Genomic DNA, 17,393 nt, shown 5'->3' on the forward strand with positions numbered 1-17,393 from the left:
TTATTTATTTTAGATGTACATAAAAGCTATCCAAGCATGCGATGGCCTTTGCTCAGTATTACATTGCTGTCACTTGTCCCTCCTGGTCTATCCTTTTTGTTTCCTTGTGGCATGTCCCAGTGAGGTTGCAGACATTCTGATGAAAGGGACTGTCCTTTTTTTTTATGTACTGTGAGACACCTACTATACTTCCTCAGCCTGAATAACTTTTTCTTTTTGTCTCTGTAATAGGACCTCCTGCAGTGTGGATAGCTTTGTTCTTCCCTTACAGACAGCATTGTACTGTTCCTCAGTTAAACTTCCCTCACAGGCATTAGGACAGCATGAGCTGTGGTTTGTGTGCAGTTCTATAGCACTGACCTGATGGCTCTGTGTTCACAACCTTTACAGTTTTCTCAAGATTCTGAGCCTTTATAAACCCACACGACTCCATCACCCAAGGAGACTGGCAGACCGGAGGGTGCATGGACCTTATCAGAGCTCCCAAACCCAGCTCTGGGGTCTGCAAGGGGCTTCCCTACCTTAGCATGAGCTCCTGGTTTCCAGCACTCTCCTGAGCCCAACGGCTTTGCTGCTATGGACCTGTTGTTTCAATGGAGGAGAAAAGGCGGCAGCCGCTTCTCAGTGATTGCCTGTCCCTGCTTGGCTCCTCTGGCCAAGCTTTTTAGAAGCAGTGGAAGAGTACTTCTTCTCTCATTGCACTTATGCCTCTTTGCAAATTGCAGGGTGCAGCGATGAGAGACACTAAAAATATCACTTTTAGTAAGACTTTAGAAAGTGGTCTTTTTAGGCCAGTGGACAGCAAAATGTGGGGCAGGAGACAGCCTCCCACCATGTGCAGACAGCTTTTTTTGAACTTAAAACACAGCAACCCACTGCAATGCAAAAACCAAATGTCTTTTTTTTTTTTTTTAAACAGCCACGTACATACTTTTACACCCTTTTAATCAGCGTTATCAAGGTGTGCGTGCACTGAAATAACCAGAGAATGAACATGTGCTCCGCAGCCACTATCCTGTTTCAAGATCTGTTATTACCCACACATGTGTGAGGCTCCTGGGGGGCCAGACTGGAGGATTTCAGGGAGCAGTGACAAGGCTGTGCTTTGGACCACCTTGCTTTCAACAGCTTGCCTGAAACACAAAAGGGGAGTGAAAGCAGATTTGTTTTTTGAGTTATATGTAACCAAGACATTACAGGATGCCCTACTGAGATACCCACGTGTTTTAGAGAGTTGGACCTGTGTCTTTGAGGTGCGATGTATTCTTCTGGTGGCCTTCCAGCGGGGACCTCCTCCTTCCAAGTCACTGCTCAGAGTCACTGCCTGAAGTGGTGTTTGCTGCCAGCAGCGCTAAAACTGGGACCAGACCAATCAGTCTCAAGACCTACCTGAACCAAAATGGATGTACTTCCATTTCTGAAATCCAAACAAGCAGTGACCTGTGCGTCAGCCCCTCTCTAGAGGCAGCTGCCCATTTGGGCTTCAGAGACAGAAGTACATTTAGGAGAAGTTGCAGGAATTTCTTGTATCCTAATGGAATAAATTCTGGTTTGCACAGGAGGTGCTGCCTGACTTCTACCACAATCCTCATCAGCAGGATCAGACATGCTCTTCTGTAATCAGAGTTTAATGGCTCACAGTCTGTGGGTTGAGCTCCGGTGACTGACTGACTAGAGCCGTTATCTCCCTGCAAATGCAAGGGAAAACCCCTTTCCATAAAATTTGGCTAAAGGAAGGTTTATTTGGCATGTGTTAGCCCACACTTGCAAAGCTGAAGGCTGTGTACACAGTCGGTTGGCACAGCTCCCTCAGCCGGCTAAACATGAGCCAGCAGTGTGCCCGGGTGGCCAAGAAGGCCAATGGCATCCTGGCCTCTATTAGGAATGGTGTAGCCAGCCGGTCTAGGGAAGTGATCGTCCCTCTGTACTCAGCACTGGTGAGGCCACACCTTGAATACTGTGTCCAGTTCTGGGCCCCGCACTTCAAGAAAGATGTTGAGGTGTTGGACTGAGTCCAGAGGAGGGTGACCAAGCTGGTGAAGGGTCTGGAGAGTCTGACCTACGAGGAACGGCTGAGGGAGCTGGAGTTGTTTAGCCTGGAGAAGAGGAGGCTCCGAGGTGACCTTATTGCAGTCTACAACTACCTGAAGGGAGGTTGTAGCTCTCAAGGAGAGAAACATTCGCCACATTATTCATTCTTTCCATGAGACTCTGAGCTCCATGTAACAGAAAGAGTACGCAACATTTCCCAAGAGAATCCTATTCCTCTGGAAAGCAAAGCTATATACATGCTACCGCTGGGAGACTCTTGCAACACCAGAAGAAAACAATACTTGCCAGTGCATTAATTCAGCTGCTGTGCAACATGATACTCCCCCTTACTGACTCAGAAGCACCTTTATGTATTTCAGTGGTTCCAAGAGAAGTAACATCCTTATTGAGGAGAACAGCAACAGTTTCAGTTGTTTGCGAGGTGCTTGGTGCCAGGCTGGTCCTCAGCCTGGAGGAGGCTGATGCTGGAGGACTCTGCCACCAGCAGAGACATCAGAGCGGAGTGTGAGGGATGTCAGTGCCAGGTGCATCAGTGCCTTGGGTCTGGCAGAGGTGCAGCTCATCATGCCAGCAGTTATTCTGGGTTTGGTGACCAGCCAGTCTTGAGACAGATGACAAATCTTGTCTGGCCTCTAGCTTGAGAGGGGCAAGAAGCAGACAAGTGCTGACGAAGCGTCTCCACTGCATGCCCCAGTCCTGGGGAGGGACCGCTCTCCTGCTGTCGCAGGGCTGCTCTTCCCCCAAAGGTTTGCCGGACAAGGGGTTAGTGACTCCCAGGGACTGCGCAGAACATCAGCAGAGAGAGGCATAGCCTGGAGAGGTGGTTTTTTCCTCTCCTGGCTCGGGTGAGGACTTCAGGGATTTTTTGGGGGTAAAAAAGCTTTCCTTGCTTTCAGCTCCGCGTAGGAAAACAGTCACTTTATCAACCGCTTGGCACGTGTGCTTCAGCGAGGCAGAGGAGGCATGCGGAGCCTCCATAATTAATATCAATGACTTTCTCAGAGGAGGGGATAAAACCTGAGTCCCTTCTGGTGCTGAGGGGAGGGGAATAAGGGAGGTATTATTAGAAAGTATTTCTTTTATTTAACAGATGTTAAATAGCACTGTACCACTATATCAATCTGTCAATTACACTAATAGGAAACAGCATATAGAAAAGTTAAGAGATGCGAATTGTACAGGGAAACAAGTTCCCCCCTTCTGCAGGATCCCGGGTTTGGGGCTGGGGGCCGGGCACAGCCCCAGCAGATGGTGCGGAGCACAAGGGGCAGCCGCACATATGCCGGGCAAGTGGGGATGGAAAGGGGAAGGAACAGTTGTGGGCCATCCCAGAAAGAACTTGTTGCAGCTGGACAGGTTCTCTCCCACCCTGTCCTGGCTGTCATTCTTGAAAACAGGATTAAAAAAACCCTTTAAAGCAGAGACCATCTTTGGGATTTTTGCAATGTATACATATCATGCTATAGGTTTCAGTGGTGTTAATCAGCATTTTCAGAACCTAGGTGGATTAAAGTCTGGAGGGGAAAAACAAGCCTTTAGTGGATGATTAAAGGTTGAAAAGCAAGCTTGGCTTTGCCGTAGCGTGTGTTGGTCCCAAGTCAGACTGGTGGTGTTTTTCTCTCGGACACTCTATTGCTTCCTTAAACTTGTCCTGGTGATCCCCAGCCCCTGCAGCCAGCCCAGTTTGGTACGGTTTTATTAACATAGCTGCATGGAGCCCAAGGTTAAGTGATGGGAATTTCAAAACAAAACAAAACAATAAAGTAATAAAATGAACGTGTCACCAGCTGATCCTCTTCTGACCACCATCTGTCCCCTGATCATGTGATGTCTCCCAGCTGGCCACCCAAGAGACAAACTATGCAAGATCATCATCACAACATATGCTGCTATTTACACATTTTTAAAGGTAATAGTTACTAGGCTGTCATATTAGTAGTTGAAAGTAGTTATCTGGAAGCTAGGGGATTTTTTTCTTTCTCCCTCTCTCTTTTTTTTTTTTTTTTGAGGAAGCCAGTGACTCAGCAGGTCTATTTCTGACAGAGACATGTTTAGGGTTGGAGCAGTGGAAGTTCCTATGTACAGTATATGTGATTCCCCCCGCCCCCCTTATTCTGTGGTATGCTGTTGTGCCTTTTATAATAAACAATAGAATAAATAAAATAGAAAGAAGGCAAAGATACTACGAATTTTACTAGTGTACCTTTTGGGAACGTTATGTGCTCTCTTTGCCATCTCCAGGATGCAAACCAAGCTGTGCATTTTTAAACTGTTGTTAAGATCAAGGATGTGGTTATGAGAAGACTTACAATTTATAGGATACTTAAGCATTAAGGATTGAGGCACAGAACATTTCCTGGGGATTAAGGACTGACTGGGTGAGCCTCAGGCCATTAACCCCTGCCTGCCATTAATCTTCGGGAACTGCCCTGCAGTGAAGTCCTTATTGCTGTTATATGCTGAAACAGAAAATAATAAGAAGGAAGGTCCGTGGTTTATTTATTTATATTTTACATAACACGGTTAGATTGAGACCGTAGGAAATGAACATCTTTCTCTTTAGCTGGTCGGACAGCTTGAATTAACGCAGTTCCTGCATCTCACTGTTTTATGAAAGATTATTGTCGGGTTTCACGAGTGTGAGCCGGGGCAGAATTTGGCCCACTGCTTGTGCTGCACACTATTTAATGCGACGAATAAGCGGTGCTTCTCCGGTATAACTGCTGGCAGAATTTAGTCCTATATAGAACCCAGCTCAAAAGGCTTGTTTCACAGCAAAGCAATTTATTCACAGTTCTAAGCATCTTGCAGCCTTCTTTTTTTCTTAACTCATTGAATAATCCTTTTTAGGTTCCCCATAAAGCAGGTGAAATGCTTCTGCTGCAGTCCTAAGGCAGAACACAGGATGCATAAATAGCATCTAAATTACTAGGAATACAAAATACACGTACAGTAATACATACCTACAAAGGGAAATTCATACTGACAGGACTGCAGTGTGTGCTTATCAGCAGCAAAACATCTCGGGGAAAAAAAAAAAGTGGCTTTATATTGAAATTGTATGTACATTTCTCTCTGTATTTAAACACTTAAATGCTATTTTGTGCATGTTCTTAAATCCAGATGCAGGCTCCTTTTTAATGAGCCTGCCTGCTTAAACATTTATTAGCTTAGAGATGTATAGTTTTCATAAAGCTGGCTGAAGCTTTTTGCAGAGTATTTTTTGAAAAAAAAAAAAAAAAAAAAAGCTTTTTTTTTGGTGTGTGTGTACGTGGCCTCAGTCCCTGCAACCTCCTAGAGAGTCTGTCAAGGCACAACTTAAAAGCTCGTTCAGGCGACCATGACCCCCTGCTAGCAGATTGTCTGCCTAAAAGGTAAGGGAAAGCTAAAAAAGAAGTAGAAACTTAAAAGTAGCTGCTCAAAGGCTGCATAGATCCTTTTTTTTTTTTTTTTTTTTTTTTTGTGTTAAACCTAAAGTGTTTAAAAGCTTTAATATTGATGGCCTGTCAACTTTGTCCTGATTCTTTGGCTTTCAGTTAAAAGGTTTTTGTTGTTGTAGCTTATGCAGTTGCTCTGTTGCTATGGAAACGTGACATCAAAATGACGTTTCTCTGTTTAAAAGCTTTTAACTAAATTCCTGCCTGTCAGATGTAGGCCCCATTTTGTGCACTCAAGCTTCAAGCTGTTGCAAAAAAGGTTTCATATGTTCTGTTGTCATTCAAATTCTTTATCCACATATTGCATGTCTTGCACTACAAAAAAAAACCTAAACCGAAAACTCAATCTATATTAAGTGTCCTCTTTTAAAACCCTTTTAGGTCAGTCAGCAATGGCTGCAGCAGAAATTCCCAGTTACATTGTCTCTTCTCAGACTGAGAAACACAGGAGGGCCAGAAACTGGACTGATGCAGAAATGAGAGGTTTAATGCTGGTTTGGGAAGAATTTTTTGATGAGCTGAAACAAACTAAAAGGAATGCCAAAGTTTATGAGAAAATGGCTAACAAACTCTTTGAAATGACTGGAGAAATTCGCCACGGAGAGGAAATAAAGATAAAAATTACAAATATGACATTCCAGTACAGGTAAGCTTCAGTTAATTCTTTTTATTTTAAGAGATTTTAGCAGGGACAACGCAGTGATTTTTGCCTTTCAGAAAGAAGTCTCCTAGAGGAAAATCTGTCGATAAAAGATTAAAGATTGTTCATATCGCTTTTAAAATTCTCTCTTGCCAGCGCTGTTACGTCATTGTTAATTTTTCCCCCCCATTTCATGTCAAACTCCGCAACAACTTTGTTTCTTTATAATTAGCTCGCGTTGTTCTGATGCAGAGGGATGGAAATGTATGTAGTGGGAAAAAGAGATTTATTTTTTTTTGTTTTTCCTCTTTGCTTAGGGGACTGATTGTGTTAGCTTGGCAGCAGCTCTTTGCAGTGAAACTCCTGCAGTTTAAAGTGGCCAGTGAGAATCGGTATTGCGAGGCAAAGTTTTTTTTAAAAAAAAAAACCCAACAAAATAATGTTTGGGGTGGGGGGGAGCTGAAGCTCCTAGATTTTGGTCTCGTGAGTTGAAGGGTTACACTTCACAGAGCCAAAAATAATTGAATGTCTTATTACTGAGTGACACACATTGCTATAATTATAAGCAGCAGTAGGGAAAGAACTATTATATCTGCAGAGGGGGAATCAATGTGCACTGTCAATACTGCTCCAAAGGAGCCGGGGGGAGGGCGGAGGTGTCTACCAGGGGATGATAAAGACCAGGCAGTGTCAGTCAGGAGGGGAAGTTGGCTTTAGAAAATGCAAGGCATTCATGCATGTGTTGTTTGAATGGGAAAAAATAATTAGAACTTAACAGAAATATTTGCATCTCTCTTTTTTCCTTCTTTTTTTTTTTTTTTTTTTTTTTAAATTCTTATCTCTGTGAGGCACAAACTGCCTCACACTGGAAATCCTGAGTGGTGACTTTAGCTATGTGCTTGTAATGCAAGAAAATCAAATATGTGACTCTCTTATTTAATCTCTCCTCAAAGCTTGTATTAATAATAAAAAAGGTTATTACAGCAGGCGACCATGTTAAAACTGCTGGCTTTTCTGTAAGGCACCCTTACTGCATTTAACGCAGAGACTACTCATCAAATAGAAAACTAGGGAAAATCCTGTAAACCCCTTGACTTTGAATGTCCTCCTTCTACATTTGTATGATCCCCAAGCCTAATCTTTAACATTATTTCCCATAGTATTAAACTTGATGTTTTGTAGCAAATGCTAATGTCTCCAAAATGTTGTACTAACCCTGCTGTAATCCTTACCATTTTCTTCACTTGGACCGTAGATGAGAAAGCTGGAAGAGGGATAATTTTTTTGCCCAGCATCACCCAGCAATTCCCACTTGGATGCAGATGTAGAAGTCGGGAGTTGTTGGCTCCCAGGCCTTTGCTCAGCCTGCTAAATTTGCATCCCTCCCTCCTGAGAAATACATCTCCTGGCACCGAGATTTTACAGGTGTCTAGCAACACTGCATGATATTTAAGTAATGTAATTGCCAAGTGGAATAGATTGTTTCTGTCAGCCTTTGTTCTAAACGTTCAGTGTTGGCATCAATCAGTTTTTCTAATTAATGTTTTTACTTTAAAGTTGCATTGGGGGAAGGGAAGAAATAAAATCACTCATGTACATATGCTCTGTGTGTGAGGGGAAATGCAGCACTTTTAAAAAAAATTATTCTTCTGTTCCTGTGAAATTCTCAGATTGCTTCTGTTGCATGTTGCCGTGCTGCTTCTCTGTTCTGCAGTGCATTGCAACTCCCTGCGTATTGATGAAGATGCTAATTTAGGAGAGTTAGAAAACTGCCTTGCACTATCACGGTGCTGTTTCATTTTATTCTCTTGACTGTGAAATGCATCTTTCTTATTGTTTGCTCTTACCCAGAGCATGCCTGTGTGCTTTGCTTTCAAGGCGAGGCGGTGGAGAGAAACAGGGACAGACAAAAGCTATGAGTTACAATTTCTAGTTTTCTGGGGACTTTTTGTTGGTGTGTGAGGATAGGAGACGTGATGAAACTGAATGATGTGGGTTGCCACCGACTGCTGGCTTTGCTGGGAGGCAGCTGAGTTTTAATCCACGCTTTGGTGCCTGGAGGATACTTGAGGAAGATGCTTGACCTCACTGTATTTCTGTGCATCATTGCTGCACTGTGGCATAAACTGAGAAAGAAGATCCTGAGAGTGGGAAAATGCTCTATTTTGAGACACTATTCTGTAATGATTACGTAGGGTTAGTAAGCGTGACATGGGAGAATGTAGCACCAGCAGGAGGAATAAGGGGGGTGTCCTGCACCCGAGCAGTTATTTCTTCCCGCCAGTTCAGGACGCTTTACTTTTTTAGGTAACTGTTTACGGTGTTGCAAAGATGCTATGGTCTAGAGCCTTACTTTGAGAGTCAGAAATTAACTGGATTGGAATATTTAGTCAGAAAATAGTATTACTTAGCTATGTGCCACTATTTCATAAAGGAAAATAAAATTTCTGTCCTACAAATTGCTATACATATGTATATGCATGTATACATTTTTTTTTCTATAAAAGAAAAAGCAGTACTTGAATTTTTCTACTAGTCCTTTTAACCAAGTTCAGTATTAAAAGTGGCATGTCTTCTCTTGGGACAACTCTTGAAATAGGTATTAAAGATCTGAAACATTAAAGTATATAAAATAGAAAGTAGTGAACATATTTATAATGGTGCTCTCCAGTCTGAGGATCCCATATAATTTTAAGATGCAGTTCTGTAAATACTGTTTTGCTTATTTTGCTCAGTGAAAGCCATTACTCATCGTGCAGAAGGAGTCAAAGTCAGACAAACATATACACAGGTAGGGGAGGAGTGTTTCTTAGCCAGTGATTATTGCAGTTGCTGCAGCTAATGCAACTACATGCATACTTGCAGTGGCATGGAGCTCAGTGTGGGCTCACAGCCCAAGTATTCACCCTGGGTCTGGGTACGTTTGGATCTGACGTAGAATTTTGTGCTGCCGGATAAAGTTAGTTCAGGTGTAGTTCAGTGCACGTGAGCATCCATCACAAAAGCAATTTTAGGGTGGTCGTATCCCATTCCTCCACATCTGAGGTAAAAACTTTATTCAAATGTTAAAATGCCATTATATAAATCTATTTTATGTCATTATTTCCTCCTTGAATTCTTGTGTTCATTTCTGACTGCCCTATATTTCAACGAGGTGACAAGAGAATGAGAAGATGTTTAGAAAAAAAAATTAGGCTGAGATGGGGAAAGCTTGCTTTATTAAGAGAAATGGAAAAGTTAGTGAATCGCTTGGAAAGAAGGTGAAGAAATATAAAGGAGTTCTAGAGGTGCATAAAAATATACCATACTATTTTTCAGAATATAAAGCAGATATTTATTTTGCCGTAATACAAGAAGTTATTTATTGGAATTGCAAGGCAAGAAATGTAAAACTAGTTAAAGTCATATAAATTTGTATTACACTGCATAATAAGCATGTGGAACTCATTACCACTGAAAATCATTGATACCAAGAGAGCAGTAGGTTGTTTTATTATTATTATTTTTACTAAAGATTAGATTTATTAAATAAAAATACAGACATTGTTTGTCTTCAAATTATATGAGAGTTATAAAAGACAATGGGTTTCAGGATATTACTAGCTCTCAATGGAAAAGTAAGCAAGTGTCTTTATGGGCAAATGTCCCCCCAAAACCTGTCCATCAAAACAATTCTTGAAGTATTTTGTACTGACCTTTGCCAGAAGTGAGGCAGCGGGCTGATGGGCTGATCTGGGAGCGGTTCCTGTGCATTACCGTAGTCCAAGTGCGTTTGGAGAAAACTATTCAGGGACAAGTATACCACGACCTGAAGTAATTCTTACTGGAGTCTCTGTATATTAAAGGACCATTTCATCCACTGTGGAAATTGGCTGGGTGGAAAATTGTGCATAGCACCATAAGGGGAAGGAAAATTTTTTTTGCAGGTGCATTTGAGTAAAATTCTGCTTTTAGGAATTGCAGTAGAATCTGAAATATCTGCTGCCACCAGGTTTTTAATGTTCAGTTTTAAAGACACCTGTGCGGTGAGCTGCGTGACCCTCCCTATTTATCCGCCCTGGAAGGAGGAAGGGCTGAGGCAAACCTGCTGGAATTCAAAGTTAAACTTTCTGATGTGCTGGTCGTCAAATGTTTGGCTGAGATTAGCATGCCAGCTCTTGCAGTTTAGCATCACTTAGAGTATGTGCTGAATTCTTTCTGTGATGTTGGCTACTTGGGGCATTCAGCACGTATAAACCTATAATTAGTCCTTCCAAAAGCAAGCACTGTCCTGTCACCCCTAATATGCTGATCTTAATGTGTAACAGTGCACTGTATCTGTTGTTATAATATTTCCACTGACATAATACACACTGGCTTAGAAAAAGGGCACAGGGTTTGTGAAGCTTGCACGGCAGTCCAAAGTTTTGACTGATTCCTTCTGATGTCTAAAAATAAGAACTGTGTGAATGCAAATTTATTATTTTCAAAAACATCACCCTCCCCAAAGCCTAGGAAACAGGATGCAGCTGTGGCTTTTTGATTTGAATCACAGTCAATTAATGTTAATGATTGGTAAATTTGAATCAGTCTCATGATTTGAATAAAAGATTAGTCTAATTTTTTATTTTCATGTGTACATGATAGCAATTAAACATCGTTGCTTGTGTAATCCATTGCTATACTCTATGACATTAAGCCACTGGAATATTTGACCGCTGCTACAGCAAATGATAAAATATAATTGCAGCCAAATTACCGCAGAAACTTAAATTTGAATATTTTAACCAGCTTTCTCTTTAATTTCAATAATTTACATCAGGGGCACAACTTAGTACTGTACTTTTATACATCTTTCTTTTCCTCACCATTGGTTGGTTCATGAACAGTTGCTATTTATTATTTATTTCAAAAGCTTTTGTCAGAAACCCCAGGAGATGGATCTTGTATCCATTCCTTAAGGCAAGTCGTAGTATCAAATACTGTAATAATAATAAAAAAGCAGTAGTATTTTGAGCAGAGAGTAAAAAAAAAAAAAGCAAGTTATAGTTTGCTTGCTTTTTACTGACTAAAGAATGATGATTTTTAAAAACTCTCTAGAACATAATATTGTAATAATTTTATTTTAGAAAGTGGATTAATAGGCACAGAGAATAAAGTCTGAAGAAAGGTCAATGGCAGCACAAATTTCTCAGCTGGTGTCTCAGTTCATTCCATGGAGGGTTTGGGCAGTAGGATCTCAAAGCCCTTTAATTTATTCACTTCTCTGCAATAAAACAAGCAGCCACCTTTCAGATTAACTAGGTTGACAACGTTTTTCATACTTCAGCTATTTGTCCACTGAAAACTTGACTTTGATCCCTGAGTTTTTGGAGAGAGTTCTCAGTTGCCTCTGCTCTCCGCTGGGTTTTCATAGAGCCTCATGAAACAGCAACAGGTCTAGATAAACTCAGCGTGAATTTATTTTGCAGGCTCTGCTTTCTTGCTTACCCCTGTTTCTTACTTAAGTTTTCTGTCTGGCTTGCTCACTCAGGCAGTGATTTGCCCAATGCGTGTTTTCAAAGTGTTGAATGTTTGGCTCATCTTCCTCTCTCGTTTCTGGACTACTGCATCCCAGCCTTACTATTATCCTGTTTCCTTCCAACTTCTTCATTTTTCATTAAAACAAACAAAAACTACACAGAAACAAAACAAACAAAAACCCAACTTTACATTTTGGATGTAACTAAGACCCGTTGTGATGAGTTACGGTAATGACTGACTTAGAGCAGTAAATTCATCTTCGCTTTAGACTTCAGTTCTGCCAGGGTTCTGCTTACCTTGATGCAGGCAAAAACTCGCAGCTGTCTCACCAGGTTTTCTGGACTTCTGGCAGTTGTAGAAAAAAAATTTTTAAAAAATCAGTGAAAGCTGATATTAATATTACCAAGTCAGCTCTCTGGTTTGTTTTTACCAGAAAGCTAAACCATCATCACTATTCCAGTGCATGTTCTCCCTGTTTGCCTCCACCTGCAGCGTTCCTACTTCTTTTCCAAAGGACTGACGCTCCTTTCCCCCTTATCTTCTCATCTCTCCATCTATTTCATCCTTTTTTCTTTATGTATGAGCCAGACTCCATACAGGTAGACGATTGCTGCTGGTGCTGCGTTTAAGCTAAAGAAGTTCTCTTGCCTACCTCCTGGTAGTGATCCTTTTTTTTTTTTTAGCCCAGAGCTATGGTAAGCAGTCAGAAGTGGAAGAATTAGTATCCATTCAGTGCATTCAGAGCCAGAGAAGTACCTGATTTTATGTAGCTGCAACTCTGCAGTTGTGTGGGCAGATAATAAACAACAGCTCTTCCTTCAAAATCATGATAGTTTTGTGAAAAAAAATGGGGTCTGGGTACACAGCTGAGCTCAAACATAAAAAACAAGGTACTGACCTACCTGGGCAAAATACCTAATCCTGAAAACTTTTCATAGAATCATAGAATAGTTTGGGTTGGAAGGGACCTTTAAAGGTCATCTAGTCCAACCCCCCTGCAATGAGCAGGGACATCTTCAACTACATCAGGTTGCTCAAAGCCCCATCCAGCCTGACCTTGACTGTTTCCAAGGATGGGGCATCTACAACCTCTCTGGGCAACCTGTGCCAGTGTTTCACCACCCTCATTGTAAAAAAAATTCTTCCTTAAGGGTCTAAATCTGCCCTCTTTTAGTTTAAAACCATTACCCCTTGTCCTATCGCAACAGGCCCTACTAAAATGTTGGTCCCCATCTTTTTTATAAGCCCCCTTTAAGTATTGAAAGGCTGCTGTAAGGTCTCCCTGGAGCCTTCTCTTCTCCAGGCTGAACAGCCCCAACTCTCTCAGCGTCTCTTCGTAGGAGAGGTGCTCCAGCCCTCTGATCATCTTTGTGGCCCTCTTCTGGACTCACTCCAACAGCTCCATGTCCTTCTTATGTTGGGGCCCCCAGAGCTGGATGCAGTACTGTAGGTGGGGTCTCACAAGAGCAGAGCAGAGGGGGAGAATCACTTCCCTTGACCTGCTGGCCACACTTCTTTTGATGCAGCCCAGGATACTGTTGGCTTTCTGGGCTGCAAGCGCACATTGCCAGCTCATGTCCAGCTTTTCATTCACCAGTACCCCCAAGTCCTTCTCCATGGGGCTGCTCTCAATCCCTATTCCCCAGCCTGTATTGATACTGGTGGTTGCCCTGAAAATCACCACCAGGGGTGGGTGATTTAGTGAAAGCAGATGCAAGTTATAAGGCTGAGGATCCTTGGAACCTTCTTTATCTCAGAATTCACTGCCCAGGTCTCTCAGTCTGGTGTGCCTGGAGCAGGGTAGGAGGAAATATGAGTAGTAGAAAAGCACTGAGTCAGGAATGAACTCTGAAAGTTTGTGATGATTGAGGGAGGTCCCTGGGGACTGAATAGAGGCCACTGTTGAACCCATCTTCAGAAAAAGCAAGAACAGGAATTAAAAGTTGATCAGCTTCCCTTCAACTCCTGGGAAGATCACAGAGCAAGCCATCTTGGAAGCAATTTCCAGTCATAAAAAGAAGGTGGTGACTGGAAATAGCCAGAATGGATTTACTGAGAGTGAATCCTATATGACTGACCTGCTTGCTTTCTGTGATTGAATGGCTAGAGCTGTGGATGGGGGCAGACCAATATATGTTGTCTAGCTTGACAGTAGAAACCCTTTTGACACAGTCTCCAAGAGCATTCTTGTATCCAAGCTGGGATGTTATACTCCAAATGGATGGACTGCCAGCTGGGTGAAAAACTGGCTGGATCACTGGGCTCAAAGAGTAGTGGTTAATGGCTTGTACTCCACCTAGAGGCTTATTCCAAGTGGAGGACTGCAGGGCTTTATACTGGGACATGCCCTGGTTAATATTGACAGCCTGAAGGAGGAGATGGTGGAGTGCACGCTCTTTGTTTTGCAGATGATGCCAAACTGCGGGGCTGCAGACTGCACGTGCAAGGGCAGAGCTGCCATTCAGAGGGACTTAGACAGGCTTGAGGAATGGGCTGACAGGGACCTCATGAAATTCAGCAAGGACAAATGCAAAGTCCTACCCCTGGGATGGTGGAGTCCCCTGCACTGGTACAGACTGGGGACGGACTGGATGGGCAGCAGTTCTGCTGATGAGGACTTGGGGGTCCTGGCTAATGCCGGGCTAAACACAAGTCTGCCCCTAGAGCAGTGTCCACAGAAAAACAGCTCTGAGCTTTTCCCGTCCTTTTTGGCACAATGTTTTGCAGACCTCAAGGCTCAAACCATGTCCCATGAAGTCCTAATGCAGCTGCTGGACTTTGCACTGGCATGGCTGAGGTGTGCTCACGCGTGGTTTTTTGCCATCTCACCCGTGGAGATGACTGACCATGGTGAATGTGTTGCAGTGAGCAGCTGAGGATGGTAATGTTTTAAACCCCACTGCTTGAATATATTGGGCGTTTCAACATGGGCAAACAAATGTGGAATGTAGACTTGGCTAGTAGCTTATAGTGTTGAATTGTTATGTTTTTCGTGCAAATAGCCTAAACAATTGAACTAAAAATAATCAATATCAAGTGATGGTTGCTGTCAGCCCTGTATTTAGCTATTTTGTGTCTGTGCTGGATGGATATGTGTGTATTTGTAGGTTGTGCTAGATATTCTCCGACTATGAAATCGCAGCAGCAGGTTGTGAAACATGTATGAAATTAAAATTTGGAATGCATAGGGGGCATAAAAATATGGATGGCTGTGGAGGCTTTGCTATGCAGGACTATGATGTGTGTTTCTAAATAGCTGGAAAAGCTCATCAGACCTTGCAAGGATGAGAAAAAAAGAAGAATCCTTAAATGGCTTTAAAATCTAAGCAAATCTTTCTGCCTTCTTTCCTCGCTGGTGGATTTCCCCTTACCCCCTAGGCTGAGAGCTGTTTAAAATGAAGAACTTCCAGTTCTCACTTTTAAGTTTGGCACCATTTTTATAATGTTTACATGTTATTTAATTCTATCCTTTGCAGGACCGGTGTGGGCAGGATGGATTCTGAGGAGGAAAAACCTGAAAGGCTTCAAGAAAAGGGGGTGGGCCAGGTGTCCAGGAATAGTTTTTATCCTTTTTTTCTGCAAATGGAAACCTCTTGCAAGCTGGGAGAATCAGATTTGGTGCAGCTTTTTGTTTATTTCAATGAAATCTGGTTTATGAAAATGGAGCATTTGCCATCGGTCTTGCCTTTCCCGTTGTGTTCCCTTGCTGCGTTTTGATTTAAAGTAACAAGATCCCAACTTGAAAAGGCAAATGAAAAGAAAGTTTGGGACTCTAGCTGGGCGCTGGAGTTTCTTTGAGATGTATAATTCATCTATACACCTCAGTTTTATATTTCTCAGTAAAAGTAAATAAAATAACAATGGGTACCAAGTGGGATAGCAGTGAAGTTTGCATTAGGACTGAATAATAGATCTCATAATAAGATGCATGTGAAAGACAAGGTCGTGGTTGATAGTCCTTTCACTGTAATGTTTTTGTGTGCGCTGTTTATAATGCATTATTAACTGTTCTCATTGTTGTTTTTTTTTTTTCTTGTAAATTAATGAAATTCTATACTTCTTTCTACATTGATCCTTATTCTGTAACAGATGAACAGACGTTTGCATCTCATGGTTGTTACTAGGATGTTTACCTGGGCAATTCAGAGCTTTTAGGCAATATTAGGAAAACGATATGAGTTGTGTCTATAGCCACGTGTATTCATCATGGAAAATAAATATTCATTCTTCAAAGCATGGAAGGACAGGGCTGCCCACAGCTTGGTAAAGGCTGTGGTGTGTTGCCTACTCTAGTTGCCAGGGACCACTGTCAGATTGGTTAGTCTGGCACTCTGTAAGGGGAAGAAAAATTATTCTACAACCAACATAGTACTGTTTCCATTAGAAGTTGTAATGTTCTTTATTTGTATTGAATTTCATTTGGGGTTTGCATGCAACTTTGAATCACAGGTCAAAACTAGGAAAAGAAACTGAAAGGCTTCATTGGAGATTAGAAGTTAAAAGTGTCTAATATTATTATCATTAAAAGCCTTCAGTTTGACTCCTAAATGTGACCAGAACAAATGTTTTAAGATAGAAGACCTGTATGAAAAGTACTTTTTTAGGAAAACAAGCTTTAATGTTGTATGCTTTTTCTTACAGGAAATTAAAATGCATGACTGACAGTGAAACTGTTGCACCTGACTGGCCTTACTACAAAACCATTGATAGGATCTTATCCAAAGTGACAGACCACAGCGATGTGAAAATGCATGAAAATCAGCAACCAGGTCCTTCTACATCCCAGACAGAGGCCTCGCAGTCTCCATCAGCTAAGTCTACACCCCTGTATTTGCCATATAACCAGTTTACATATGAAGGAAGGGAAGAGTGCTTTGAAGATGAACATTCAGAGAGCTCATCAAGCTTACTTTCTTACAAGCTGAGGTAGCATCTATTTTTCCCCCCTTTCTTGTATTTCACAGAATGAACTGGATCTGCTGCATAAAGGGGACACCCTAACACATTTTTCTCTGACAGCTGTTGTATCTTTTCTGTAAATCACAAATGAGATCTCTTCCCCACTCTCACCCACTTTGCTGAATTAGGGCATTTTCTTTATTCCTTTATGAGAGACTGGAAGGGAGTAGGAGGATTGGGCAAGATGTTGTATAATATTGCCAAAACTCATATTGCCAAAACTCAGCGTGCATGTCACTGCTCACATGAGGTAGAGTGTTTGTAATAGGAGTATAGGCATGTTCAAGAGAGTCCTGCAGTGCAATCAGAGATATAACATACTGCTTAGATGACTTTTGACTTGCCCTAGTTTTGCGTTTGGTTTGAGTATGAAATTTCTCTGGCTTCAGCTATTATTTAAATGGTGAAAAGATGCAAACTAAATATTTCTGTGGACACTGAAATGCTACTCATGCAGTTTGAAAGTACCTTGCAGCATTTTAAATACAATTGAGAATGTCACTTTTTCAAAGTAAATGCTAGTTTGAGAATGCAAAAACATGTGTTTCCTTTTTTTGATAAGGTTGGAGTTCTCTGGAAGGCAGCATTTTAACAAAAGGCAGGGTTGTACACTTGATACAAATTTTAGACTTTACTGGTCTCATTTTTCATCCAGAGTGGTGTGAAATAAGAGTTGATTACAGTTTTCTGGCAGGAAAAAAAGTTGATCCTAGAGATTCTTATCATGAGTCTGTGAGGCTTTAACTATAACAGTAAAATTATCTGTCAGTCATGCAACTGAGAAGGTGTTGAGCTGGAAGAAG

At 41.8% G+C, this 17,393-nt stretch overlaps 1 protein-coding gene across 1 annotated transcript in view; it reads left to right on the forward strand.

The window, feature by feature from the left end:
• Positions 1–17,393, forward strand: part of MSANTD1 (Myb/SANT DNA binding domain containing 1) — a 45,986-nt gene that overhangs the window by 17,495 nt on the left and 11,098 nt on the right. Inside the window, exons 3-4 of the mRNA XM_068404134.1 lie at positions 5,871–6,135; positions 16,273–16,557. Of these exons, the coding sequence (XP_068260235.1) occupies positions 5,871–6,135; positions 16,273–16,557 (550 nt within the window). The remainder of the gene's footprint in view (positions 1–5,870; positions 6,136–16,272; positions 16,558–17,393) is intronic.

The sequence above is a fragment of the Nyctibius grandis genome, chromosome 6, assembly GCF_013368605.1.
Source record: "Nyctibius grandis isolate bNycGra1 chromosome 6, bNycGra1.pri, whole genome shotgun sequence".
In the NCBI taxonomy this organism is placed as follows: Eukaryota; Metazoa; Chordata; class Aves; order Nyctibiiformes; family Nyctibiidae; genus Nyctibius; species Nyctibius grandis.